Raw genomic sequence first — 27,755 nt, forward strand, 5'->3', positions numbered from 1 at the left:
TTGAAGCTTCAGTCAAAAGCTGCCAACAGACAGAGAGAGCGGCAATGAGCTGAGTTTCATTTCTTCGGTTGGACATCGCAGTAGTTAGCCCTTACTATACAGTAAGTGTTTTGAGGAAAAAATGTACGTAACGTATGCTATCCACACCGAAATTTGAGTGAGTCTGGTCAGTCCGACTGTCAGTATCAGGAAACCACTGTAATATTCAAGAAGGGCGGAACCACTGTGGACACACAAGAGTGGGCGCCTTGCTGTTAAAGGAGAATTATCCGCACTGACAGTAGCACAGCTACGTTGTGAAGATAGTAGTAAGATAGCTTAGCTAATTAGACAGAAGTTCGAGGAGGTGTTATACGTTCATATAAGTGTAAATAGGCTGTGAATATTACTATACAGGTATCATAAAGCAAATATAGTGCTCAAAGAAATAAAAACATTTGTTTACCAGTAAATGAATCATCAAAAATACACAAATTAGTACAGCTTCTGCTTGAACTGGTCTATTTTTCAAAATGTAGTTTGAATTCTTTATGATTTTTTAGCGTTGATCAGACAGAACTGGGAATTAGTAGCTAAAAATGTAATTTTTTGACATGTTACAGACTTCACCGTTTTAAATGCAATCCTTAGTTTAATCATATAGAGAAATGTGACTGATATTTCTAGGTTGATAGACGTAAAGATCCTATCCTGTATGTCATAGTGCTGTAAGACTGACATTTTTGTGGTCCACTTTTCCTCCAGAGTTTTCACAATGAAGTCCCCTCCCTTAAACCAGCCCAGCAGCATCTTGATTGCATTTAAACCATGTTTCACAAATCCCCGTCGACCTTTCCTTCACAGACGCTCCTAGAGAGCTCTTCTTGTGAGAAGAAATCTGTCAGATTGTGAACCACTAATAAATAATGTCTTGCGTATTTTACTACAAGAGTGCAAATGACAACTTGTTGTAAAAAGTAAACGAATGAGGAGGCTGTTTTTTTTTTAAGAACAATACATGAGAAAGTGTAATTTTAAACAGACTCACATTTCTCTTAATGCGATTAAACTTTATAGGTTACAGAGCTCTAAACCAGTTTAGGCTACAGTACAGTGCATGCGTGCCTGATTACTGTCAAATCAAGGTTTGATGTAGCCTCTCAGTATGTGCAATCTTTCTCTTTGTGTATGAGAGGTTACATCAGGTCAAACTCTTTTGTATAACATTAATAGTTCAATGTTAAGAGTTAAACTTTATGCAAGCACTGGAATATGATATGTTTGTTTGGAGTTTTGATGGTAGGGAAAGAGATACAAGTGCCGCAGGGACAATAGTCACTTGGTTTGTACACAGTTGTGACACTCAAACAAAATATTACTTCTGCATAACTATAGAGCAGATGGGAATGGAAGTTATGTTCAGTGTAACAGTGTAACAGTATAACAGTGTTAATCTGTTAGCTTTACATTTTCTGGACCATGTATTAATGGGTATGTATATCCTATCCGCCACCGACAGGGTTAATTCTTCTGACTCATCAAAGCCAAAATTGAAAACCTGTCTTCTCTTGCATCAGTCTTTAATAATTTTCCATCTGACATGACCTCTGACATGACGATGGTTTAGGCCTTCAGGCCTTGAATTATTTTAGTAGTTGTTTGCTTTCTATTTGTCAAGTGATTCAACATAGCAAATATCTGGAAATAATAATTAACAAAAGGCTATGGCACAGGTTGCTGCTGTTTAGGGCGGCACTGCTTCTGTCGCTGACTAATCATGATAACTGTGGAAAAGCCGAAGAGTTCTGCTTCTCATTTTGAAACCAATATATTGGAGAAAGCATGAGAGGAAAGTCCAGTGAAAGGACAGAGAGAGGACTGACCTAATTGTCAGAGCCCATTAAAGAGACCGTTAACTGCCTTCGCCTTTTCTGCTCCTCATTTAAGACACTGGATGCATAATTAGAGGTTCTCTTTGTGACTCATTTGCCTAGCACTTCCTGCAAACAGTTATGTCTTCCAGTTTTCATATGAGGCAATGCTGAAGAAATGACAATGAAAAGGTTGAGCAAAAAATTACAGAGGGAGTAAGAGAAGAGGATAAAGGCTGTGTGTCAAAGCTGTCGGGTAGCGTTGGTTGATGATTTAGGCATTCCAGCGATTGTGTCTGTCGATCAAGTAACTATTGACTTTGAAGGTTTTGCGCAGTTCTCCATTCCTGACAGACAGCCCTGTTTATTTAATTGGAGTGTCCTTCTGTCATTACCACAGGGTCATCGTCTCTGCACAACAGATGTTACAGTAACTAATGAGTAGCTGGGCTCATTTTATGAGGTTAAAGTTGAACCCTTCAGCTCCCTCATCTTGTTCAGCTCCTTCGTCCAGCCACACCCCTTCTCGAAGCACAAAGGGTCAACTTTAATCTGTTGCAAGGTTCTTTACTGGTGCGTGTGTGGAGAGGGCACATGTGTATGCCTCTGTCAGATCTCAGCTATATGTCCCACTTTGAATAACCTTGACCACCTGCTCTGTCAGTGTATATGGTGGGGGACAAAAAGAAAGAATACTAAAAAGAAACGTGCTGTCAGGTCCTAAGTTATGGCACAGTGTCCGAAGGCAGTCATTTTCATTTTTTCAAACATGTCCAGCTTGGCTAACTGCCAATTTAGCTGTCCTTTTCCCTCCATCTACACACACTTTGCCCTATATTTAAGTGGGGAAGACATCCAACTCACCTCTCACTTCACGTGGAAGCAGTAATCACATGTTCTGGCCTGGACATCCGTAATCAAGTAAAAGTTTCTCAAGCTGTTTGAGAAGAAAAATGATGCATAGCCAGTAAACCAAAAGGACATTTAAGGAACCTGGATCATATTGTAAGCCTTAGCTAAACAAGTTTTGTAAGTGATCTGTTGAACTGATCTGTGTCTGGCAGGAGACTTAACTTTAACTGCAGCAGTCAGTCAGTTAGCCAAGACATTAGCCTGAGGGCAAGGTGACATTACCAAACAAGCTTGCTGAGTACACTTTTTGAACAGTGCAGTATTGGCAAACATGAATTTGCCTGAGATGTGTTAACCGTAGTAAATGATAGAAAGTTCTGGCCTTCATTCACATCAGTGTGACCCCTTACATGTGAGTGAACTCATGACTTGCAGGGTTTCCTATTATCAAACATGATGTCTATCTGGAAATGTTGTATTTCTCCCAAACTATCCACTGAAATCTATGAGTTTGAGGAGAGAAATCGTCCTTGCAGCTGAAGAGTCATGGTTCATTTTTTATCATCTACAGTGTAACATGTCATTTTTAGGGTTGTTAAAAGATTTGTGAGTTTAAAAAGTATAATTGGGTGTAATCTGTTCTCGAGTGGATGTTTCTAGACTTAATTCTTTAGCATACTCATAGAGATGCAGTTTAGCTGTGTGAGGTCAGGATATTCATACTCACCTATATGTACTGTAGATTTTTAGATGAATGAACACACTTAATAACAACAACAACAACAACAACTGTGCTTTTTCAGTTTTTAATGTCCTTCTATTCATCTGTCACTTTGCTGGTGGTCAGGGAGCCCACACTCCTGCACAAAAAAGTTGCCAAAACCTGTTAAACTCCATGTGGTTCCACTGACTCAGAGAGACCCCCATTAAAGACACACACACAGACATTTATTACCAAATCCAAGTAGTAAAACAATGAGGTGCATTGGTGCAACTGGGGGACTAACACAACTTTACAACATCAAAAAGAATTGACTGGAGGGCTGTCTTTGAAGGGGGTCCGAGGACTGAATACTAACAGCGAGCCTAAAAAATATCCTCAACACAACGCAGAGAGCATGATGCTGGAAGAATTAATCATAATGATGCCTTGTTAAAAGTTTGTTAATTCCAATCTTTGATTTTCTACAGGTCATGAGTGGTATAGTCCGACAGATCACTGTAACTACTGACCCAGAAACCCCCTACTTCCTGCGAGTGGACTGGGCTGTAGACCTGGGTGCTGGGTTCACGTTAGCTCTCACCGATGGCAGCTCCGCATGGATTGGAGAAGGTAAAGAGTTCTGATATGCAAACATAATAAAAAGACAAACAATTGAGAACCACTCAAATGATCCAACATTACAATCTCAGGCCATAGAAGGCAATTGAACACACAATTTCTGGGATTTATGTCCTAAAAAGACTCAAATCTATGTGCACACACCTTTTCACTCTTACAAACACACTAAATGAAAGACTAATTGTATTACTGGTACAGTGGTGGTCCCGACCCCTGGGTTGAGAACCAATGAACTCCACTTGGTTGTCACCAGGTCTGCCATTCATCAGACTTTCCAAAGTGTGTCGGCACCTGGCTGAACCTCATCTCATAATAATGTAACTGTTGCTAACCAAAGGGACAGCGGTGACCTTGTTTCATCATCCCTCTTCACTCCTGTGCTGCAGCTTACAGGTGTATAAATGAGATTAAACTCTACAAGGCTTGTCTTTGTATGTGCATGTCAGTGGTCTGTGTACGTGTGTGTGTGTGTGTGTGTGTGTGTGTGTGGTTACCTATGCACGAGTACATTTTCTCTTGAAGGACACCTGGAACATAACTGCTCCCTAGTTTTCTATTGCTGTCCATCTGCAGAGTTGACAGGCAGAGATGGGGTTGTGACAGCTATGTGCAGGCTTCTGGGTCGTCAGTGTTTGTGTTTGATGTGTTAATTGGGACCCTCAGCCCCGTGTGAGCAGCTGTGCAACAGCTGATGACATTCCCCTTGGTTTCTCTGCATGCTTCCTTCTAAATCTGCTTTCACATGCATTCATGCATCACTACATAATTAATGTTTATAGTTTTTGCTCTTCAGTCTGCTAACACCTCTTTGCCCCGTGTCCGTTTTCTCTCAACTGTACGGCTCTAAAATGATGCAAAAATGAGAAAAATGTCTTTGTGTTCAGTTTCAGAAGATGAGGTGACAAAGGAAGCTGATGATATGGGAGTCACGAGGGTAAAATATGTTGAGGACCTTCTTCAAGCTCTAACAGGAGGTGGAGGAGGACGAGGAGGAAGAAGGAGACAAGGCGAGGACGAGGTGTATTCCTTCCACCTGACCCCTGATCACTGTCATCTCTCATATCAGAAGATCTGTAATGACATCTCGGTGAGCAAAAACTTTGGGTAGATTATCACACTGGTTGTGAAATCTTCACTGTTAACAGAATGGACTTGGAAACAAAACCTTTACAGTTTACAGTTTTAACTTTAATGTATCAGACTATAAACAGATACAAGAAGCAGCAGTGTTAAGGCTGTGTTTGGACATGAACAGTTGGTAGTGCCAACGCAGTGGGCTCCTGGAAAAAAATGCAGGGTTGTCTGGACATGCCACTGCACACTCTGTTTGATTGTGTTGTGATATGAATGCCATACTTTAAGGCTGTTTTGATGTATCACAACATATAATATATTAATTTCATTACAAAATATAGCATTGTGGTGCTACTGGGATGCCCCGCTCTAATGTTAAAAATCGTACTCCCCAGAAGTAAGAGAATATGCTTGTTTGAAACAGACCCCAACAAAAATCATCATTATAGGTTTTTTTAAAGTTAAAATGCATTAATTTTGCATACTGTTCAGCCATACTGTAGTTCTACTTTTTACCTTGCCATTGTTGTGATGTGATGTCTGTCACTGTTTTAACATTTTGACAACAGACATTCCTCAAGCTCATGAATTTATTTTTAATCCGGCCTTCTGGACTGAATTTCATTGTGTCACCAGTACCTGAAACAACCACCAAGGCCATCAACATCGCCTGCAGGTGGCACAAGAATCAAAATGGCATCAGTTATTGGCTTTCCTGGCCTGTAGATGAATCACATCAACCTCTGCCGGCATGTGGCATAAGGTTGGACTGGAACTGCAGATCTGAAACAGCTTGTACTGTGATTCTGGAGTTGGATGATATGTCATGGACCTGTTGTTTGGTGCTTTGCATCATTGGCCAGGGAATATCCTTCAAGTAATTAACCATCTATACAGTAAGAGGCAAACTCAATTAATAAAGTGCATAGGTTAAAACTTAAGTGTTGAAGAATCTGTTGTTAAAGATCAGCTCAGAAAGTTGTCATTCCATGAAGATCTATCAGTAACTCACCCTTGAATTCCACATCATCATATACTTCCCTCACTGCTCCCTCGGGATAAATGCATCTAACGACATACAACAAAATAGAAAGGAAGTCTTATATTTTACAGGGGGCTGTTAAAAAGATAAGGTTTATAGTCTCCTGACATTACAGCAGAATTAGAAAGGCTCTGTTGCCTGCAGGCCGCAGTGGAAAGAGCCACAGATAGGAATCATTTTGTTTGTTCGGTCATCTAACAGCAAAGAGGTAGTTGTCTAACGGCCACAGCTAATAAACATCTTGGGAAAAGGTTCGCTGACTGAAAGTTTGTTGAATGGTAAGGTGGAGCTGGCTTGTGTAAACGTAAACAATCAGTTCCCCAGATGAAAGCGCACCTCTTTCTGAATTTATGCAGCAGTCAGCAACAAACCTGGAAATGTTTGGACAGAGACGTATATTAAATACTGCGCAAAAGGCGATTCTTGAGTGACAGGTTTGATGGAGTACAGGTCATGGTGCTTTCGTGGATTTCTGTGTTATTTTTTCAAACAGCGAGCCGATGCTGTTGCCTGAAGGGAACAGGTCACTCGGGGTCCTGGGACTGCCATGCAGGTAGAGGACACCAGGAGGAAAAGGCCAGGGGGTTAGGAACACTGTAGAGACCGTAAAACCTTGATTTATGGACAGGGCCGTCCCCATCTAACAATGTGAAACAACTGTTGATTGGAGCCCGTTTCTTTTCTGTCTCTGGTTTTCTTTGTCTGTGTAAGTGTGGGCCTTCTATACAAGTGTGCCTATGTGTGCATGCGACTGTGTCTGGACGCGTGCGGATATATTGTTGGTTATAGGGGGCCATCAGCTTTTGGGTGCAATACATGACTTAATGGTTATTTCCACTTACTTACACTTACTTCCATGTTTTAAATGAGTGATTATTCTTCCAATATTAATCATCTATTACTCACATGCACTTTGTGTTTTTGACACATGTGCTCTGTCACCTGAAGGTATACCAAATAGATGGCATCACCAGCAACATTAATTTTTGTATTCCTAAATTAATATTCAGAAATTAAACATTTCACTGATTTCAATATGGCAGAAATGATTTCCCTCATTTGTGCAGGTGGTGGTGTTTTTCTTTTGCTGTTTCAGACAGGAAAAAGTTGTTGCCAAAAGGAGCAACTAGACCACACAAAATGATTGACGGTGGCCCAAATCCTTTCAGCCTCAAGTGTGCTTTTAAAAAATGTAATCCATGCTCACATTGTTGTCGACAGTAATCATCACTGTGTGTGCAGCATGTGTGTGGTAGACGCAAATGTAAGAATCCTGGGGGACTATTTGCATTAAGTGCAAACTACCACTCTTGTTGAACACCTGCTTCTTTTCTTCTTTTTTTCTTTTCTTTCTCCCGCTCCCTCGTTTGCCTTTTTTTTTTTGACAGAGGTAAAAAGTGGAACATATTTTCCCAGCCAGATAATTTCAGGGTGCAGAAATGACCAAAAATTAGGCAGGTTTCCTTTGGGGATAGAAGAAAGGAGGCTGGAGACGAAACAGGTGGTGAACTTAACCTGACATTAATATTTTACGAATATGACCCCAGAAGTTGTAATGATGAAGGTAATTTGGATGTTTGTTCTTAAAACTACTACTAAGCAGGTGTTTTACATGACTTAGTCAGACATTATCTCCTCCTTAATGTCTGTTTAAGTACCAATCTGTCATTTGTGGAAAATAAATATTCCAGTACCAACACTTGACATTACAGACGTGTAATGTTTGCTCAGATTTAGGACTCTGGCACACTGAAGTGGAGTCAAACAATCCTGTACATCTGTTTAGGACTGCCTCGATTCTGCTCCCAAATATGACACAATTAACTTGAACTATATGTATTATTTAGTTTAGTGTTTTTAGTGCTGCAGTTAACAATTGTTATCTGTCAAACAAACGGTCCAAAAACCAAAGACTCTTCATTTACCATCTTAAATGATGAAGAAAAGCAGCAAATCCTTACATTTCAGAAGCAGGAACCAGTAAATGTTTGACATCTTTGCCTAAAAAACGCAGCTCTAGGTTTTTAAGCCAAATTGTACCTTCACTAAATGTAGTGAGGTACTTTAGACTTTAGTGCAGCTTTCATTATTTCTGCTTTAATCAGTAATTCTCTTAGTTGCCTCTCTTTTTGCTTGATCAAAAGTGCAGGATTTTCTGAAATGTGTGATGTACTGCTGTGACAAGCTGCATGATTGTCACAAATGTTTGATCAGTTTTCCAGCTGCTTCCTGTTGTTTTAAAACAACTGTTAGTTTGTCTTTGAGTAACACTGACAGCTCAGTTTAAGAACAGCTTCGATCCAGTGAGAAAAGGGATTCTTACTCTTCATAGTTGTGGTAGTTGAAGCCACAGGATTATGGATGAGTTTGGGTGGATGAATGTGACATTGATTATTCCATGTTTTATGTTTGTCGAATAGAAATTGTGTTATAGTTCATTGGGGACTGCAGCTGCACAACACGATGCCTCATGAGTCATGACATAATTCACTGTAGTTGTCATATTTTCATCTTAACACAAATACTGTATTTGTAAAAAATCTTGCATATTATAGTTTTTCCGTGTCGGGTGTTTGGAACGGCAACTGAAATACAATATACCAAAAAAGAGAAAGGATTTGAAATAATAGGCCGATGGCAAAAACATTACAAATAAAATGATAACACAATAATAGGTGACCTATTTCTTTCTTAGTGTTATCCTTTCCCTCCTGTCTTTGAGTTCTAATTTGTTGAGTATCTGAAGCTTGGTTCTCAATTTTTTTGTATACACTCACCGGCCACTTTATTAGGTACACCTTGCTAGTACCAGGTTGGACCCCCTTTTGCCTTCAGAACTGCTTTAATCCTTTGTGGCATAGATTCAACAAGGTACTGGAAACATTCCTCAGAGAGTTTGGTCCATATTGACATGATAGCATCACGCAGTTGCTGCAGATTTGTCGGCTGCACATCCATGATGCGAATCTCCCGTTCCACCACATCCCAAAGGTGCTCTATTGGATTGAGATCTGGTGACTGTGGAGGCCATTTGAGTACAGTGAACTCATTGCAGTCTGAGATGATTCGCACTTTATGACATGGCGCATTATCCTGCTGGAAGTAGCCATCAGAAGATGGGTACACTGTGGTCATAAAGGGATGGACATGGTCAGCAACAATACTCAGGTAGGCTGTGGCGTTGACACGATGCTCAATTGGTACTAATGGGCCCAAAGTGTGCCAAGAAAATATCCCCCACACCATTACACCACCACCACCAGCCTGAACCGTTGATACAAGGCAGGATGGATCCATGCTTTCATGTTGTTGACGCCAAATTCTGACCCTACCATCCGAATGTCGCAGCAGAAATCGAGACTCATCAGACCAGGCAACGTTTTTCAAATCTTCTATTGTCCAATTTTGGTGAGCCTGTGCGAATTGTAGCCTCAGTTTCCTGTTCTTAGCTGACAGGAGTGGCACCCGGTGTGGTCTTCTGCTGCTGTAGCCCATCCGCCTCAAGGTTCGACGTGTTGTGCGTTCAGAGATGCTCTTCTGCATACCTCGGTTGTAACGAGTGGTTATTTGAGTTACTGTTGCCTTTCTATCAGCTCGAACCAGTCTGGCCATCTTCCTCTGACCTCTGGCATCAACAAGGCATTTGCGCCCACAGAACTGCCGCTCACTGGATATTTTCTCTTTTTCGGACCATTCTCTGTAAACCCTAGAGATGGTTGTGCGTGAAAATCCCAGTAGATCAGCAGTTTCTGAAATACTCAGACCAGCCCGTCTGGCACCAACAACCATGCCACGTTCAAAGTCACTTAAATCACCTTTCTTCCCCATTCTGATGCTCGGTTTGAACTGCAGCAGATCGTCTTGACCATGTCTACATGCCTAAATGCATTGAGTTGCTGCCATGTGATTGGCTGATTAGAAATTTGTGTTAACGAGCAGTTGGACAGGTGTACCTAATAAAGTGGCCGGTGAGTGTATATATATATACCAAACACCATCAAGCAATATATCTAATAGCAAACCTCTGCAGCGATTTTAAGTGCAGATGTCCAGTTTACTGTCCTTATAATTTGCCATAGGGATTTCTTTGCAAAGAACTAGAATAAAGTGACAACTGGAGATAAATGACAGCATAAATTATCCTTCATCTGTGTTTCCTTCTGCTTATACAGAACGGATGTATTCCCAGCGTAATGACGTTCAGCCTGAACAGTTTTGAACAGTAAGTAGTTGTGATAGCGGCCTGTAGGACTGCAACTAATGATTATTTTCATTCATTTATTGATTAAAAAAAAATAGTCCTGTCAATTGATTAAAAAATTTCATCAAGTTAATGGCAGTAATAGGCTGTGATTGCTTTGGTTGCAATCTGCCCATGAAGTTTGGCGAACATGTCTTGACCCCGTCTTAATTCAAGCAATCAGCAAAAACGTTCTCTGCCCAAAGATGACTTCAGACTTCTTGTGCTGCAGTGGAAAGGCAGTCAATCGCCACAATGTGTGCACACAACATCTGTATTTCAGAGAAATCGAGCGCTTATATTGACAGCTCTTTGTTTTTTTTTCTTTTTCTGAACAATAGTCAACAAATCCAAAGATAATCAATCTACAATCAAATAAAACGGATAAAAGCAGGAAGCTAATTAACTTATTGTTTCTGTGCTTTGAAACCACTGTAATGGTCTGTGATTTTCACTGAATCATCTGTAAGGTCATGCCACAAAGAGCATCATCAGCCTACATAGTGAGATTGATCTTTTTAATGGCATTAGTTAATGTTAACAGTGGTCATGTTCTGGTACGCCCAAACAGAAATGCAAAGGCAGTCAAAATCTTCAGACCATTGAAGTGGCCAACACACTTGTATTGTGGTTTTGGAAATAAATAAAATAACATTTGCAATCATCCAAACATCAAAAGCAAAAATTAGGACAAATTGGTTACATGTTTGAGTTGTTAAGTTTTTGTTCTGCTTTTCAAGTCTGAGAAATTGTGCTACAACTGGACACCAGATTTCTTTCCTTACCGCATTGAAGAGTCTGATCCACCGACGCATCTCTCCTGCTGTCACCAGCAGCGCGGTCCAACTCACAGTAGCTTTTCACTGAGTTGTAGTTTGTCTCCATGGTTGCTGTTTTACAATATTAATGTGAGTCAACCTTGACAATGCAGCCTCGCCTCGCTACAAACATCTCTGAACCCACGACTAAAGGCAGATACCAAAGTGAATTTAGGTATTTTATCTTGTCTCAAGTTGTTACCGTACCGTGGATTCCCAGTGTTTATGGGAACATTCATGTTATCGGTGATGTACTGCCTGCTGTCGCCCCTCACTTCCTGCTCTTTATCTGGGCTCACGCCTCTGCACGGCGGACGAGGGAGATGATGGTGCTGTACAAGCTGATCTCTGCTCAGTGCCTACACTTCCCATACAGAGCACCCTCGCCCAACCTTGAACACTTGTCTCTTTGTCATCATGCACACAGTGCTCGCCCACTCACTTCCCTGTTCCTTTGGACACAATGATGATTTTGAAGTAGAAAAGGGGTAGAAAACATGGATTGGACCACTGACATGTTCATTATTTTCCCCCTCATATGAAATATAAGCAATATAAACTTGAAAATTATGAGCTGGAGATAAATGTTTGCCAGAGATCTTAACTTAATGTAATTTTTATTGATTACTGGCTATAAATTAAGGGGGTTATTGTCCTTCGCTTCATGGGAATAAAAAGTGGGTTTGGTCTCCAAACAATGTGTTGGACAGGGTCATAAGGAAAGCTTTGTGTCCTCTGTGCCCACAGTGTGTTATGGTATCATTTTCACTGGGACTGTGTTCTTTCTGCTCTGTCCTGACACACCTACGTCCCCCCTTCTCCACGGGTTCGACCTTATGGTCTGGCTAGCTGTCTGGAGACACACACACAAACAAACAGTTGGACCACACACACACATCAACATGGCCATGTTGTAAGGTCGGACAAACTTATCCTGAGGATTTTACAGTCACATATTTTGCTAAATCTCTCTAACCTCAATTTGTTTAGTCTCTGTTGTTGATGTTGTTTACGTTTCATCCCGAAAACCTTGATGAACTTTACCTAAGATGACTTTTACTCTCCTTTCTGTTGTGTGCTGTCATGTAACCGTATTAATGTCTCAGTGGAATTAGCCCACCCTTTCATATAAAAAGGCATATGTCAAATGCTGTTGGAGGCTTAAACAACAGCTATGAACGATTTAGTTATTTATTGTTGATTTAGGTAGCATAGCAGAAAAATGTGCAGTGGGTCGGGGATCACAGACAAACAGTCTGACCTCCCACACCTTGGCAGAGGCTGGCAGCACTGTGCACACTGACCTTTAAATTTATCTCTGTGTCTCAGTGGAGAAGCAGGAAAATAAAGGGAGCTTTTGAGCCTTTTTCTGTCTTTCAAGAAGGAACTTAAATCAATAGAAAAACACTCATTACTGCCCGTCACTGATGTGTAGAAAACGTGCATGCTGCTTGCCCACATTTTCAGATTTATGTCTTGTTTGGTGAATCCTTCCTCTTTCCACGCTGCGCTGTGAACTAAAGGTAAACTTTTGTCGATCTGGAATTTCATGTTTACTGCAGTAAGTCTCAGAAACCCTGAAAGTAAAGACAGTGAAACACGCAACCGTTGGTATTTAAAGGAAGGAGCAGAAGACATAAACAGCAGCTGAGTGTCATTTCCAATGTTAATCCAGTAAATAAGGGTTTTGCTCCCAGCAGTTTAGATCTCTGTATCTGGTGTCTTACACCAGTAATACCATGTTAACATGCTGGTCAGGAAGATTTATGGTCTTAAACCGTGTCAGTGGGTAAAACTTTGAAGACAAAGTCTCAGTCTTTATAATGGAGTGAGACATGTACATAATGTAGGACATTATAGCATTCTTTAAAGTGTGCAAATATTAGTGCACTCAGCATGTCCAACACCTTCACATTATCTTTTCTCATGTGGCTGATTTATTGCCAAACGACTTTCCTCTGGAAGTACAGCGGAGATTTAGACACAGGTAGCAGGAGGTTGAGGAAGGGTTAGAGGAGCAGATGGATGGGAGGTTTGAGGAAGGATCAAAGCTTTTACAATTGTCAAACCTCAGTAATTGTGCAGCTCTGCATGTGTGCATGTAGATACTAATGTGTAGTCTACTGTAGTATGCACATTTTTACACGTTTATCTGTAATATCTTTGTGGACATGATGACATTCACACTGTTTAAATTCACAATAATGACCAAGTCAAACATCAGCCATTCTCACTGAGCCCCTTCCTGCAGTAGTCTCACTGTTTCTTATTAATGGTGGACCATCTTGCACAAACATTGAATTATGGCTACGTCAACTTGTTGAGCCTTATGAAGCTCAGTGTCACAAATTTCCTCTAAATCCCTGAGAGGAGCCTGCATCGGATCACGGTGACATCCTGATGTTGCTCTAGATTTTTACGAGTTCTTGGGAACCTGAACCTCTTTAGCTTCTGGGTGGTCTCATCTGTGTCCTGATCCCATTAAGTGGACTTTTGTTAAACCATTGTGTTCCTTGTTGTGATCCAATGGGGCATTATTGGCAGCACTGGAACCGAATAAGCCTGTAGCTGTGTAAATAGATTTTTACAGAATAATCTCTTAATCGATATCAGTTTTACTGTGGAGTGACATCAAAGGGAGTCATTATTTTTTAACGATATTCATTTCGTTGATTAGCAACCCCCTTTGAGTCAAATAGGCTGTATACGTTAACATGCGTCTTTGGTGATCTGATTATGCTTCCTCGCTCTATATGCAATTGGACACATAGGTTGCTGGGATGAATGGACATGATGCTTTTTAAGGAAGTCTGGCGACTTTCTTCTCCCGGATTATTTACTCTGTTTGTAAAATTTGACATGCTAACCATTGATAAAATGTTGTCTTCTTTCAGAAATTCAGTGTAACTGATGAAATCATTTGAAATAGTGTGTTCCAACATCTGCTGAATGTTGGCAGGTGAGACACACTGGGGACACAGAGTAGCAGATGACTGTGACAAGCTGACAAGTAAAGAAACCACTCAATGATTTGCGTTAAATGCTGAAGTTACAAAAAGGCACAAATTATTCAGAATTTGAGGTAGCTGTTTTGCAAAGTTTAAGTTTCTCCTAATTTTAAAACTCATTTTTATTGGAGTCTGGGGAGATTAACTGGAAACTTAGATCTGCCCATTTTCATGCACAAAACATTGCAGAAAAGTTAGTATTGTCAGAGAAAAAGTGAGTGAGAAGAGAGAACACAAACTTTATCATTTAGGGAAAGAGCCTATCACAGAACAGAGGATTGATTGAAACAGACAGGTAGGCTCAGGTAGTAAAGCTGTGAGAGCGATGTGCAACCAATGTCCACTCATTGAAACATGTTCAGGTTCACCAGTGGAGGGGAAAACAGCTGTGTGGCCTGCCAGGACAGCATCAGCCCAGGACAAAAATGACAAGTATTTTATGAGAGCTTTTGAAGATGGCGGCTTTATTACAGTGGGTCTGCGACCTCGACGCAGCCCAGTGAAGATTTAGCACCTCATCACCTTCTGGTTTCCCAGTGCATCATGAGCAGTGCCTCTGTGTGCACGTGTTTGTGTGTGCGCATGGGAGCATCTCCGTAGCAACAGGCAAAGGAAGATTGTGCGGCTATTTGAAAATATGTTTAGTGTGGCAGCTTTGATGGGCAGACACTTAGTCCAGGTCAAATGGTATCTCTCTGCCTGGGGATATATTTTATTATAGCTGTTTTCTGTGGATTTAATCCTGTTTGGGTTATTTAAAATTTGAGGGCAACAGTGGAATTCAGAAAAATTGGAAGCCGACAGTGGAATTTAGAAAATTTAACACATCGACTAAATGTTAAAAAATGTCGTCCACTGTACAGCCTCAGCCCTGCTCTGTGACTTTGTGCCAAAATGCAAACCGAATGAGGAATGTTTGATTTCATCTGAAGCCTGCTTGCGATTCCAAAGAGTCACTGACAAGAATCAACAGAGGAAACTGTGTGCTCACTTGCATAGTTTACTGTTGACCAGTGAACTCAACCTGTATTTCTCGCAGACAGAAGAAAACACCTCATCATCTTAAAAAGTCTCCTTCTTCAAAGAAAACGTGATGTAATGGTTTTTTTGCACCTCTATATTGCAGAGCTTCTCAGGATGACGTTAAAGTGCAAATTATTACTCATTTTTCACTGTAAACAGCTTTTGGGAGCTGCTTAAGAAGTGAGGCATCAGGTTATTAAATCCATTAAACTATGCTTCAGTTTTCTCACCCCTTAATCTAGTGAGGATTGTGGTGTCAGATCTGTTACTTCGCCCAGCTTCTCCTCGAGGAGAACTTCAGGAACTCTAGAAGCAGCCTGGAGATGTAGTCTTAAATCTGTCCTGATGTCTCCTCCCAGTCGGGCATGCTCAAAGAGAGGCACCCAGAGGTTATGCTTACCATATGTCATGAACAACCTTAACTGTCACTTGTCAATGCAGAGGAAAAACAGTTGATTACTGATATCTTCCTGCATTGCTGAGCTTGTCAACTTCTGATGAACAGTGAAGCCAGCCAACCTGCGGCGAAAATGCCTTAAATATGAACTGACGCTCATTTAATTTATAACGTAACAGACCAGTCTTATTTGATCCTCCCTCTCCTTTTTCTATTCTTCTTTTCCTCCTTTCTTCAGGTGCACTTGGGTTCTGTGGAGCTCCAGCCAGCTCCAGACCCTCTTGAGCTGAACAGGGAGATGATTGGCCAGTCCCTGAAGCGCAGCAAGGATCTGGAGACGGATAACTGCGAGCTGTTGAAGGAAAACCGCAGCCTGAAAGAGGAGCACCAGAGAATCCTCCGAGAGTAAGGATGAGGAGGAGAAGAGCCCTGTGTTTCGTGCTTATGGATTAAAATGTGTTTATAAAAGAATGGAGAGCAAATGTCAAGCTGAAATGGAAAATTGTCTTAAGATGTTCAGTGCCGGTATTTTATTTTTTAATTGTCTTGTTTGCATGCAAGCTCTCTTTGCTTTTTAAGTCACGCTGCCAGCTGTTCTTACGCACAGCAATCACCCGTATGACATCATCAGTGGTCGCCCCTTTGAGAGTATTGAGGGTTCCACCCAATGTTGCAACCCAGGCTTGTGATTTCTGGAACTAACTTCAAACTGATTCACTTGTATGTCCTTAATTTTATGTATCCCTGATGCTTCTTCTCAAATAACATTTTCTGTACAGTGTTTTATCTGATTGTTCATTGTTCACTGACTTATGGTTGCACAGGGTGGAGGCATCAGAATCATTCCTCTTGGCACTCATAGAAGCCAGACTCTTAGAAGACACACAAACAAGAATACTCGGCTTTTAAAACAAACATTTGTCTATCTGTCTGTGTACAAGTGGAAATGCATTTCTTGCATGTATGTTTTTGTACATACAGTGGTGTCTGTGTGTTCTTCTCACCAGCCTGGAGAAGCAGGTTCAGGATAAGGAGATGTCGGAGAGGGAGCTGTACTCGCGTTTTGTCATGGTGCTGAACGAGAAGAAGGCCAAGATCAGAGGCTTGCAGGATGTTCTCCGCGATCTCCAGCAGACGGATGACCAGCAGAGGGAGGAGGAGGGGAGACAACGGTCAGGCATGCCATGGCTTCCTTTAAAACGTTATGTAGGAATTGGCATTTTGCTCCATACAGTTTCTGAGAGCAACGCCGCTGTCGTGAATACAAATCCCGGGCCTGTAATGTAGCTGCTAATTACAAACACAACAATGTTATGTGATGAAAACTTGACGTAAACATGTATGTAACGCTGTGATCCTACCCTCTCACTGAAGTTACATAGTGCAGAAACAAGTGATAGAGGGACAGAGTGGCTGAGACAGAGACACCATTCACCCTGTTACAAGATACTGTACCATCAACATGATTTTAAAGCTGTTATTTTAAGGTAAAAAAGTTGCATGTTGCTTAGATATCATCTGCTCATAAACATATGTGGTCATTACAAGAACTTCTGGGTCTGATGAGATCTTAGCTACCAGGTGCTAGCTTGAGGGAATTGAGGGATAAATGTTAAATATTTACAAGGCACAGTGTATTAGAGTAATTTACATTTTAACTCGTATAATTTGATTATAAGATATCCCCCCAAAAAACAACACAAGCATGTTACCTGAAAATAAACAGAAAACCAAAGCAACAGTCAGTGGGTAAGGGATTATTGGCGATATCGATTAAAGGGGCAATATGTAAGAATTTTAGTTGCAAATGTTCAAACAATAACTAAAACCATCAACAGAATGTGAGGAAATAGCAGTTTTGACATTATGATGTCTATGTATTGTGTTGCAGAGATATCTACAGAAGATAGCATGCAAACCTGACCCATCCCAGTACAAAGCTTTAAAAACTAACGTTCCCCTGGTCCCTGAGCTCCCAGTATCTCTAGCTGCATGGCTAACTGAGCTAACTAGCTAAGCACAGCTACAGTTAGAAGCTAATTGCTACTAACTGTAGTTGCAAGTAGCAGTTCCTCTGATGATATGCTTCATATTGCACCTTTAATCTTCCACTTATTTGCTTGATTCATTTTTTGGTCTATACAGTGTCAGAAAACTTGGCAATGCCCATCAGTCAGTCCAAGGTGATATCATCAGATGTCTTTTTTAGTCTAAAATGTAGTTTAGTCTTGAAATTTTACAACTTACTGTGTAGCACTTAGAATTTGTGTACATATTAAATCAAACTATTCAGGTCAATCCTTTAGTTGCACACTTGCAAGTTTTGTTTCCAAGCAGGTCAGCACAGTGTTGTCATGTCTGCATGTGTGTGTGTGTCCCACACTTTGGCTTCTGCAGAACACAGACCTTGGCTAATTAGTTTGTTTTTTTACAGGCCTGTGTTATATCTTCCATCATTGCAGGCCACAGTGTATGGATGGAATATTTTATTCATAATGGCTACTTGTGTCTGGCTTTGCCACCATCCCTTGTGGTCAATAAAATAAAATATTGAAAGATGACTACCCAAAGGTTTTGCCAGTATTGTAAAAGGAGAGGCTGTATTTTCTAAAGCATATTCACATGTTAAAACTTTCTCTTCTTCTTCTCTCAAACTTGTGTCATTTCCTTTAGTGACAGTGACACAACTCATGGTGAAGACGACAGCCAGGACAGAGAAGAGGAGAGCGTTCAGAGCTTCCATCCATCTCAGGAGCCAACTATCCTCATCACAGGTGTGTGTGTGTGTGTGTGTAATGTGAGCCCACATTTTCATCAGAGGGAACAATGCTCCTAAGCCCATTATATAAACCGTGAACAATCAGTTTAGAGTCAATTATTGGGTATTTTAAATAAATCATTAAGAATAATAAAAGTTGACATGTTTTCATCTTGGCCTGTGTCAGAATATGATGCAACAGCAGTATTAATAATGATAACCAAGAACATTTCATTGCCCTCTTATGAAATAACAAACTTTTCTCAAGGGGTAAGGCAGAACCTAATTAGTGCTGTTCATAATATGATGAGAATAGTTCTGTTTTGTGTTAGTGAACGAACACGTATTTGATCTCTGTGTAAGCCCGTTTACAATTTGTGATTAGGTGTCAACATTATTATGATTCTAGTGCTGCTTATCAAAGCTCAAACACAAAGCTACAAGATAAGACATGTAAAGAGTAGAAGATGAGGCCAGATAAGCTCAATGTTGAACACATTAGAGATGTGAGAGTTTCAAAAAGTAATTCAAAACTTTGCAATGAGTCTTCAGAGGCTTTCTCTCTTGATGTCATTGATTTGGGACTTTCTCATAGATCACCTTTATAAAGATTTACTATTACAAGAACACACCATCACACACACGCTGTGCTCCAATAATTACACTTACTTGCACATGCACCATGATTTGGTGGAGCAGGGCGTGCATGCCTTGAACATGGCATATTTTCACCCATTCCCGGTAGTCGTGATGTCATAGGTCAAGATGTGACTCAGTATTGATGCGGACTCTTAAGTGAAACTCTTGAGTTTTAGCTTTCCTCGAACCGATTTTACTGTCCAATAAACTTGACAGTTGAGTGTAATTGATTATGTAAGCAGGGGGGTTTTAACATAAACTTAAAAGCGTACACAAGCAGAGAGTATACCCTCGGGTAGACGGGTTCTGGGAAACACTCGCCATTGAGTCATAAACCCACCCAGCGAAGTCTGCTGTGATTGCTTCAACACAGCCCGCCTTGAGGTGGTCTTCCCCTTCCTGCATCATGCAGCGCACGTGTGATGTCACATCTGCTGAGTCAGACCCCCCCGTCTTTCTGCTACAGTGCTGCAATCTGCTGGGATAACCCACTGATCACTCTCTCAATGGCTGTGTTTGTGCTCAGATCCAAACTCAAGCCCCCACAATGGGATAATACAGTTGGAAAACAAGTTGACGTTATAGTGTCTTCGGCAGGTTCTGTTTGTTTGGCTCTCATTCTCAGCACTTTCTCTCAGTCACTTACGCAGGATGGACTCCCTCCTCGTCATGCCCTTTCTCCCAACCTGGCCTCAGTAAAGATGGATGGAGGTTCTAGATTAAGCAGTAGGGGTCTTGGCTCACACACTTTGTTGTTTGCAGTCCAGAAGGGTTTTACAGTACAATGCTTTCTTGTGTTTTCCGATTGTCTGTGAAAATCACCTGGCACTTATCTCCTATCTTCCTGTCTTAATAAATTTGTCCCCCTATTCCCTCCATATTCTGAGCTTTTTAACATTAGGGATGTAGTTGTATTTACAATAATTCAGCTTTCCAACAAATCTCTGGGTGTTTCTCTCTTGGCCTTAAGCACTGTAGTGGAAACAAGCCATATATTCATGTCAATGGCTGTTACGAAGGCTAATGGAAGTCTAATGGATAGTTACGCCTTCTTGTTTATATTGTGCAGCCTTAGTCTGGTCACCATAGCAGCCAATTAATTCATAGCCACCTTCATAATCCTTAGATGACATGAAACATGTGGTATGTGCCACAACAATCTTTTGTGTTTGCTAATTAAGTAAACATATAGTCAGTAAACTTCAGTGAATTTGAGACCTCACTGACATTTGTTGTGTTCAGTCTGAGTCTGCACCATTTTGGCTTTTACAATGGTTGACCTAGATCAGAAACGGTGTGCACAATAGCAAATTGATACTGTATTTGCATTTAGAAAACCCACCCAAACTTGGCTGACATAGTGGGATATACATTTCCCCTTTGACATGCTTGGCCTCAGTTAACCCCTGTGCCTCGGGGTGTGTTTTCATATTGCCGAGGCCAGATAAGAGAGAGTAATGACAGCAGAATCGGAGACAAAAGAAGAGACTCTCTCCTTTGACTTGTTCCCTCCAGGTTTAACATCTGATCGTGACAACATAGGAAGCATATCACTCACAGTGAGGTGACTGAAGATAAAGGAGATAGTGATGGAAGAATGAAATTAGAGGAGAGAGGCAGTGTGATTGAAGGGACAAGGGGGTATCTGAGAAGGTGTCAATGCTAAGACAAAAGAAATAGGTGGATAAAAATGACAGACTCCATTTGCTCTTCATTCATTATCCTCTAAATATCCATAGTAGCAGTCATTTCACCATTTAAAGTAAAAGTTTTATCTTCTGATCTGACAACTGATCAAGTCTTTTAAGTGTTTCTTTTTATCATAGCTGCTCAATCTGTTGATCTTTGAAATAGGCTAGCAGCAGTGTTAAGGGGCAAACAGGTGTGTTGGTACATCTGTCCATAAATAAATGATTGCATCCGAGTGTGACCGGGCTTGTGTGGAATGCCAGATATCTAATCACATGACGTTCGGTGTGGACTTGTTCAGGGTTAACAGAGGTCAATCTGAGGCAATGCGAACCCTGAAACTGCCACAAATGTGCCACAAATGACACTGACGGAGAAGCAATGAAGATGGAGGGTTTGGGCTTCGGTGACAGAACCACCTAATTGCCAAAAATGTGGAACAACACAAGGCACCGGCGTGCAAGCATTTGTTTAGAGGTATTTGAAAAACTTGCAGTCCAACAGTCAGAGGTCATTGTGAAGAGAATGTCCCCGAAGCAGTGAATCAGGATTTAACTTTATTGACATGTGAACCTTTTAATGTCTTTAAGGCGTGTCATCCACAGACCAGTTTTGTTTGCTACCGTCATGTTTCTGTCCCTTCTGGAAATACATTAACAACACCTAACGTTACCCTCACATGGGGAAAAAACTCACAGTAGTATTTTTATCCAGCCAGAAACAACTGGATTAAGCCTTTACATGGTTATTAGGTGGTCATATTTTCCTATTGAACGGATTATCTAAGATGTACAGCACCCCTCTCAATCCCATTTAAAATACATTGTAATTGAGCTTGGTTACCTGCAGCAAATTTATGGTCATTGGGTTATTATTCCACTTATTAGAGAAATGTTAGGGTCCATGTAAATGGAGTCTAGGTGGTTTTCTGAACAGTTCTGTGTTTGTTTGTCTGTTTGTGCTGTATATATTGTACGCAGGTCGTAATCTGGTGTGCCAGGGCATCTCTTTGGACCGGACTTTTTCTGATGATGAAGATGAGCAACCGAGACGGAAGCGGAAGTTACTTCACACCCTCAGCCCAGAGTCTTGTGAGCGGGATTAAAATCGCAGGTTAGTCGGATAACCAATGCAAGCAATGTATCACCATATTTGGTATCATAGCTGTTCCTCCCACTGCTTTCCCTGGATTGTTTACATTTTTAGTTGCTGATGCTGTTTTTTGGAGTCACATACAGCAGCAGCTGAAGGACAAAACTTATATATAACTTACAAGATGCAAATTTAAGAGAAATTAAGAGAATATGACATTGCAGATTTAGATCTGTAATGTATTCAGTATTCTTTCAGTTCAATAAAAAGCTGTTCCATGTGGCCCCAAACCAGAGTCTCACAACAATGCTAGGAAAATCATTTCAAGCTTAGTTTTATGGGCCTGGGAAACATTTTTTCGAATTTCCCACAAATTTCATTCATGTCTTCGTTTTAGTTTCTGCATTCAAACCTCTAAAAACCACCACAGTAACAGATGTGTGGCGGCCTACTGAATTTTGATCTTCCATTCCTCCCATTAAAAAAGGCTGAATCATCAATTTGTCGTCATCATTGGTGTCACAGACAAAACCACACATGCACACTTCCCAGCATCCGACACAGTCCGCTCTGGGCTCCTCACATTTCTGCGCAATTAATTCACTGGTTTTCTTCATCTTATAGTATTGATTGCATTACTCATCAGGGACATACAGGACTCCTCCTGCTGCCCTGACCGCAGCAATGGTCTTAGATGTGGAGATGGTCTCCAGATGCTGAAAAATACTGAAAAATACTCTCCTGCTAATAAATAGGTTGGGCCAAGCACAAGGCTTTTTAAAAAATGTATGTCGTGACAAATTCAACAAACATAATGATTTTTCATATTATATCTTCTGCCTTTTAACCGTTGGGAGAATTTAGAATATATTTCTATGAGTGTGAACATGATTTTATAAATGGACTCACTGGTGGGTCTGACAGAGTTTAGGAGATTAATCAGCTTCTGTTAATGTTTGGATTTTCAGAGTTGTCTCCTGAGCATCCGGCTCAAACATACAATGTTGTGAGGTCTGTCTACATTCAACAGCTGCACGTTTTCTCATACTGTACTGACTCACTGCTAGAGTTTCTTGGGCTACTTCTTCTTATGACTTCAGATGGACTACATTGCATCTTGTTTGTATGCTACTGTTGTAAAAGAAAAGTCTGAAAAGCAATATTACACTACATGTAGGTACCTACGGTCAGAAAATACTAAAATCTGCATGTTTCACACCACAGTAACAGTAAAAGCTCCAGATTCAGTGCTTGCATCGGGACAGTAATATGAACCTTCAGTTTTTAATCTTGTTTCCAGTCAATGTGTGCTACTTTTGGTGAGTTGATGAACTTTAGTGACAATTCTTTCAAACCTCATAACATCTGCCAACAGCTTTCATGTGGGCGTTGGCCTGCTCTTAAACAAAACTGAAAATTACTGCATTGTCTAGTGTTGCTTGGTCCCACTCACCGTGACAGCAACAACTTTTGAGTTCCAAAAAAAACATGTACAACATTTTTTCTCTCTCTTAACACCTAACAAAAACTTACTGGGTGGAATGTTTGATATTCATTGAATACCAAGTATTTTCCTAAACATCTTGGATTCTGGCTCAATGACAAGCTGTGCTTCAGAAAGCGTACTAAAACGGAGGTTACTGTATCTTTCAACCTGGGCCAATTTGGTCAATGATTCATACCTACCAAAAGTGTTGGAATTGGTCCAGTAGATGACCTCAGCTGGCAGCTGTAACATGCAACAATGGTTGCAGTATACAGGTAATACTTAGGGGCAACTCTGACCATCAAAACTACATCCATTATAAAGTTCTTGTTTTGCCACTCACAGTCTGAGTTCGTTAGTCTAAGTTTCTGACAATAAGGGAGCGGAAGCTTCCTATAGAGTTTGACCTTTTTCATTTAAGAGTAAGATCCTTTTTGTAACCACGAACACAAGTTGTGCTCAAAAAGTCTTACCGTACTCTGAAATGTCGGGGAAGGTGAGTTGTTACAGTCATTCAGCCATGACTTTAAAAATGTATTCTTGCCGGCGGTTCCTGTAGGTAAACTACAACTCCTCTCTCCAGCTCTGACTCACGTTTCCACTAACTCACATCACGCAAGATTTCAGAGCGAGACTTCTTCTTGAGCAGGATTGTGTTTCTGGTAACAGAAAAGCGCTATTAGTGTTGCCCTAAAGGATTATGTTACAGCCATTGCATACGTGTTACGGCTGACAGCTATAACAATCTACAAGACAGATCACAAAACTTTTGGTGAGTAAGAATAATTTACAGACATTTTGGGCGTTTTGGGTCACCAACCTATATACAGTAATAAAGAAAAATATTGCCACTCGCCTTGGTTCGTGTCAGTTGAACTTTATTTCATAAAGAATGTCTTCATATTGAGGGATAAAATATTGTTGTATTAGTGCAAATTTTGTATTACATGTAACTTTTTCCCTCTCTCCGTTCCCAATTCCCTTCTTTCTTCACCCTGCGTTGTCCCTGCCTTGTCTCAACCCTCCTCAACGAATAGATGACGTCCAGAACTCATCGTGAGCATGATTAGATTCCTAAACCTAAAGCTTTTATGATCAGCAGGTTTTCTTGATCCCTGTCCAGCTACGGGGCAAGCGACTCTCAGCTAGTCAACCCTCACCTCGATACACACAACCAAAACAGTGACAACCAGGCAACAGTGTCCTGGAGGTATCCCCAGATTTGATGCCAGATTTTGTCCCAGATTGTGAAAGAAGTTTTTCAGAAAGCCAGAGCATGTTACTGCCATCTGGTTTGCTTTAGTTGTGACAATTACCTGCCACAGCTCTCATGGGAGACTTGGTGCTTGTCTCTCAGCTTCCATAAATCAAAAGACGAACAAATAATGGCGCTATTTTTTCCCAATTGCCGCCAAATGGATGTTTCCGTCAGCGCTGCCGTCAAGACTTTGCCCTGATGCGTTAGTGGTTATGTGATAACAGACACTTAACGCCCTCCAGTGTTTTCTCAGGAAGTGTTGCTGCTAAAAACTTGGATGTTTGAGAATCTGGACCAGGACTGTGGAATCAATTTCCAGGAAGAGTTCGCCCTAAGCTCAAATTTGTCTGCCAAGCCCCTTGGCCTTGGCTCTGTTTGAGAGTGGAGAAAGAGTAACAACTACTGAGGGACAGCAGGCTACACCCAGAAAACAGGGTGTCACCAACCAAGCCACTTTGTTGCTGCTTATTCATCATGTCTCGCTGATGTTTTCCTCCCTCTTTTCATTATGAAAATAAACTATACGCCATCTCTTTCATTTACCTTCTCTAAACTAGCAATTTGTGAAAAATAATTTGACCTCCCCCCTTGTTTTTCTCATTTTCAGCTGCCCTTCGTTCTGTAGATGTTCTGTGGCCCAAACTACCTGAGGGGTGTTTGCAGAGGGTTAATAGGGTTATGTTGTCTCTCATCGTCTTCACCTCCTCACCTCTTCCTTTACCTCTGCTACCAGCTTTAGGTCCTGAGGTCATCACAGTGTGTCTTCACACTGACAGTAATGAACCCATGGAGACAGGGTTTTATCTGACCATTCTACCTTTGACTTGTGGACCTTCATGCTGTCTTTTGTGATGCTGATGATACCTACATGTCTGCCGAAGTCAACGGGCGGCCGCCAGGATAATCCCACAACACGCGCTCGCTGGTTTAGTAATCCCCACAGGAATGTCACACTCTCTCCTCTATACATCCCATCAATATGGCATTAAAGGGAAGTCCAGATCAGCTTCTGAGAATAAATAACAGATGAGCACATGGTAAAGTGTGATGGAGGACAGAAAAAAGGTGTGAAAGATTGGACTGAGAATTTCACTCACTGGTGTTAAATGCAAAATTCTGTAACCAATCAATTGTTGGTTATTATTTTGTATAAAACATTGTGATATTTTTATTTTTTAAAGACGTTCCAAATGTCTTCATTTTATTTGATTTCATTTGAAATAAATTTGATTGAAAATGTATTAAAAATACAGGAAAGATAAACTCATATTTTAATATATGAACTATTGTAAATGCTTTTGTTTTTTGGGTAAATAAACTTTGTGAATTGTCTCACAAGATGTTAATTTCAACCTGGCTTAAATAAACATTTTTCTTTGCAATAGTTTTGCCTTTTCATTATTTTCTGAATCACGCGTCATTGCCCAAGATACAAGCATCCATTTTGTGAATAAGAGTAAACGGATAAATAAGGTTGACGTGTCATTGAATAGTTTATCTATCACAGATAGATTTACTGATTGTATGTTTAAAAGTGGTTAAGTGTTTGAAAATCAAACCTTGAAGTTACAACCACCTGGCCTTCTCACAAGGGCATTCTAGATCAACGGGCTTTACCGCAGCCCGTGCAGCTGAAAGGGTTTGTGAGGGAGCGATGATGGCTGTGCCAGGTTGAAATTAAACGTTCAGTCACTTGCTTATCATCGTCATTCACTTACTTCGTGCACCTGTAGGACTCCCATCATCCAGGGAAATGACGGGAGTCTTCCTGCTTTCCCGCCACAGAGCTGCAGCGAGACAGAGCGGTCTTTGTTGGAGGCTGTGCTCTGCTCTCACTGCTCACAGCCTTAAAACCTGCTTATGGTTTTTCATTTGGCGTAACCGCGCTTCTTACGCTGTAGCCTGACATCCACCTCCCCAGAAATTTAAGTACGCGGCGTGGCGATGCTGACCAAACTATGCAACAACTGTGATTGGTCCGCTGGTAGTAACGCATTTCTTCGGATGCATTTCAGTCATTTTCTAATTGAGTTGAACATGAGCTGAAGGAACATCGACCAAAGAGACGCTAGGGTTGACTGAGGAAGTCTATAAACTTGTACATTTGTACAACTGTCTTCGCTGGGGGCTTGTTCTTGGAAAGGGATTTCCATAAATTTTGGTGTAGCCAAGACTGAATGTACAAAGAGATGGAAGATATTGAGGGACAGGTACTTGGACTTCTAAGTACTGGCTGTACACTGCATATAAGACACAAAATAAGACTAGAAGACTGTATGTCTATTTACAATTACATAGTCACAGCTTAAAACACTTACAGTATACACAGTACAGTAATGAACCAAAGACAACCTCCTTTACAGAGGTCATTATGATTACAAAAAGGTAGAAATAACATGTTCTATAAAATCTTGTATTTGTATTATAAACCTTTCTGCTGTAAGTGTTTATACAAGCTAGCAGTACTGTCAAGTTGTAAACATGGCATCTGTGTAACAAAAATGTAATATATGAAAGGCAATAATTGTATCTGGCCCGCTCATAATGCAAACACAATGACAGTGTAGCTATATGTAGTTTTCCCATTTCCATAGCTCCATATGTGTTGTTAAGAAAAACTAACAAACTATTTGGAATTTTCTTTCACAATCACAGGATGGAAATGCATTGACCTCAGGTATGTTCACGGCAGTTGAAGATGCAAATACAGTAACAGTTGCTGAGGAAAACTGACATCCACCAGACATTCCTCATTCATGTCCATCCTCATGTTCAGAAGCATTGTCATAGTGGTGAGGTCAAACATCACCAGATCGCTCAGCCATCTCCTATGTCCTCCACTGTAAGGATGGCACAGAGAGGATGAAGAAAAAACTGGACGACTGGGTTCAGAAGCAGGTTGCCTAAGCAGAGGAACAAAGGGTGGAGCCGCAGCAGAGAGAGGTGAGAGGAGTTCTTCAGGTTTGGGCAAAGTGTTGCAGACATGCTGTGATGGTTGCAGGAGGAGCACAGGGCACAATTTGAGAGGCAGCATCAGTACAAGTGAACAGCTGCAAAACATAATTGTGTATTAATTATGATGTTCTGCCATGGCAAAACTCAATGGAGGGATTGACAGAAGGCCATCAGCTCTTCCACACACCAATGGCAGCTCTGGTGGAGCAGCAGCTTGAATTCGGTGATGAGG

General features: G+C 40.9%; 1 protein-coding gene across 3 annotated transcripts; it reads left to right on the top strand.

The window, feature by feature from the left end:
• On the top strand, nucleotides 1-27,755 carry LOC311261342 (DNA repair protein XRCC4-like). 3 transcript variants are annotated; one of them, XR_014623135.1, is made up of 9 exons: nucleotides 1-101; nucleotides 3,894-4,035; nucleotides 4,929-5,131; nucleotides 15,885-16,051; nucleotides 16,654-16,818; nucleotides 18,320-18,420; nucleotides 21,713-21,845; nucleotides 27,224-27,511; nucleotides 27,677-27,755. XR_014623135.1 is itself a non-coding variant. In XM_084359876.1 (8 exons), the coding sequence occupies exons 2-7, from the start codon at nucleotides 3,897-3,899 to the stop codon at nucleotides 21,835-21,837; spliced, it is 900 nt and encodes a 299-aa protein (XP_084216002.1). In that variant the 5' UTR covers nucleotides 1-101; nucleotides 3,894-3,896; the 3' UTR covers nucleotides 21,838-21,845; nucleotides 27,224-27,574. The 3 variants fall into 3 exon arrangements, 2 of the variants coding, with proteins under 2 accessions (XP_084216002.1, XP_084216001.1); XM_084359876.1 differs by lacking the exon at nucleotides 27,677-27,755 and having other exon boundaries at nucleotides 27,224-27,574; XM_084359875.1 differs by lacking the exons at nucleotides 27,224-27,511; nucleotides 27,677-27,755 and adding an exon at nucleotides 25,302-25,867.

Source organism: Pagrus pagrus (assembly GCF_965226575.1).
Source record: "Pagrus pagrus genome assembly, chromosome: 8".
Classification (NCBI taxonomy): domain Eukaryota; kingdom Metazoa; phylum Chordata; class Actinopteri; order Spariformes; family Sparidae; genus Pagrus; species Pagrus pagrus.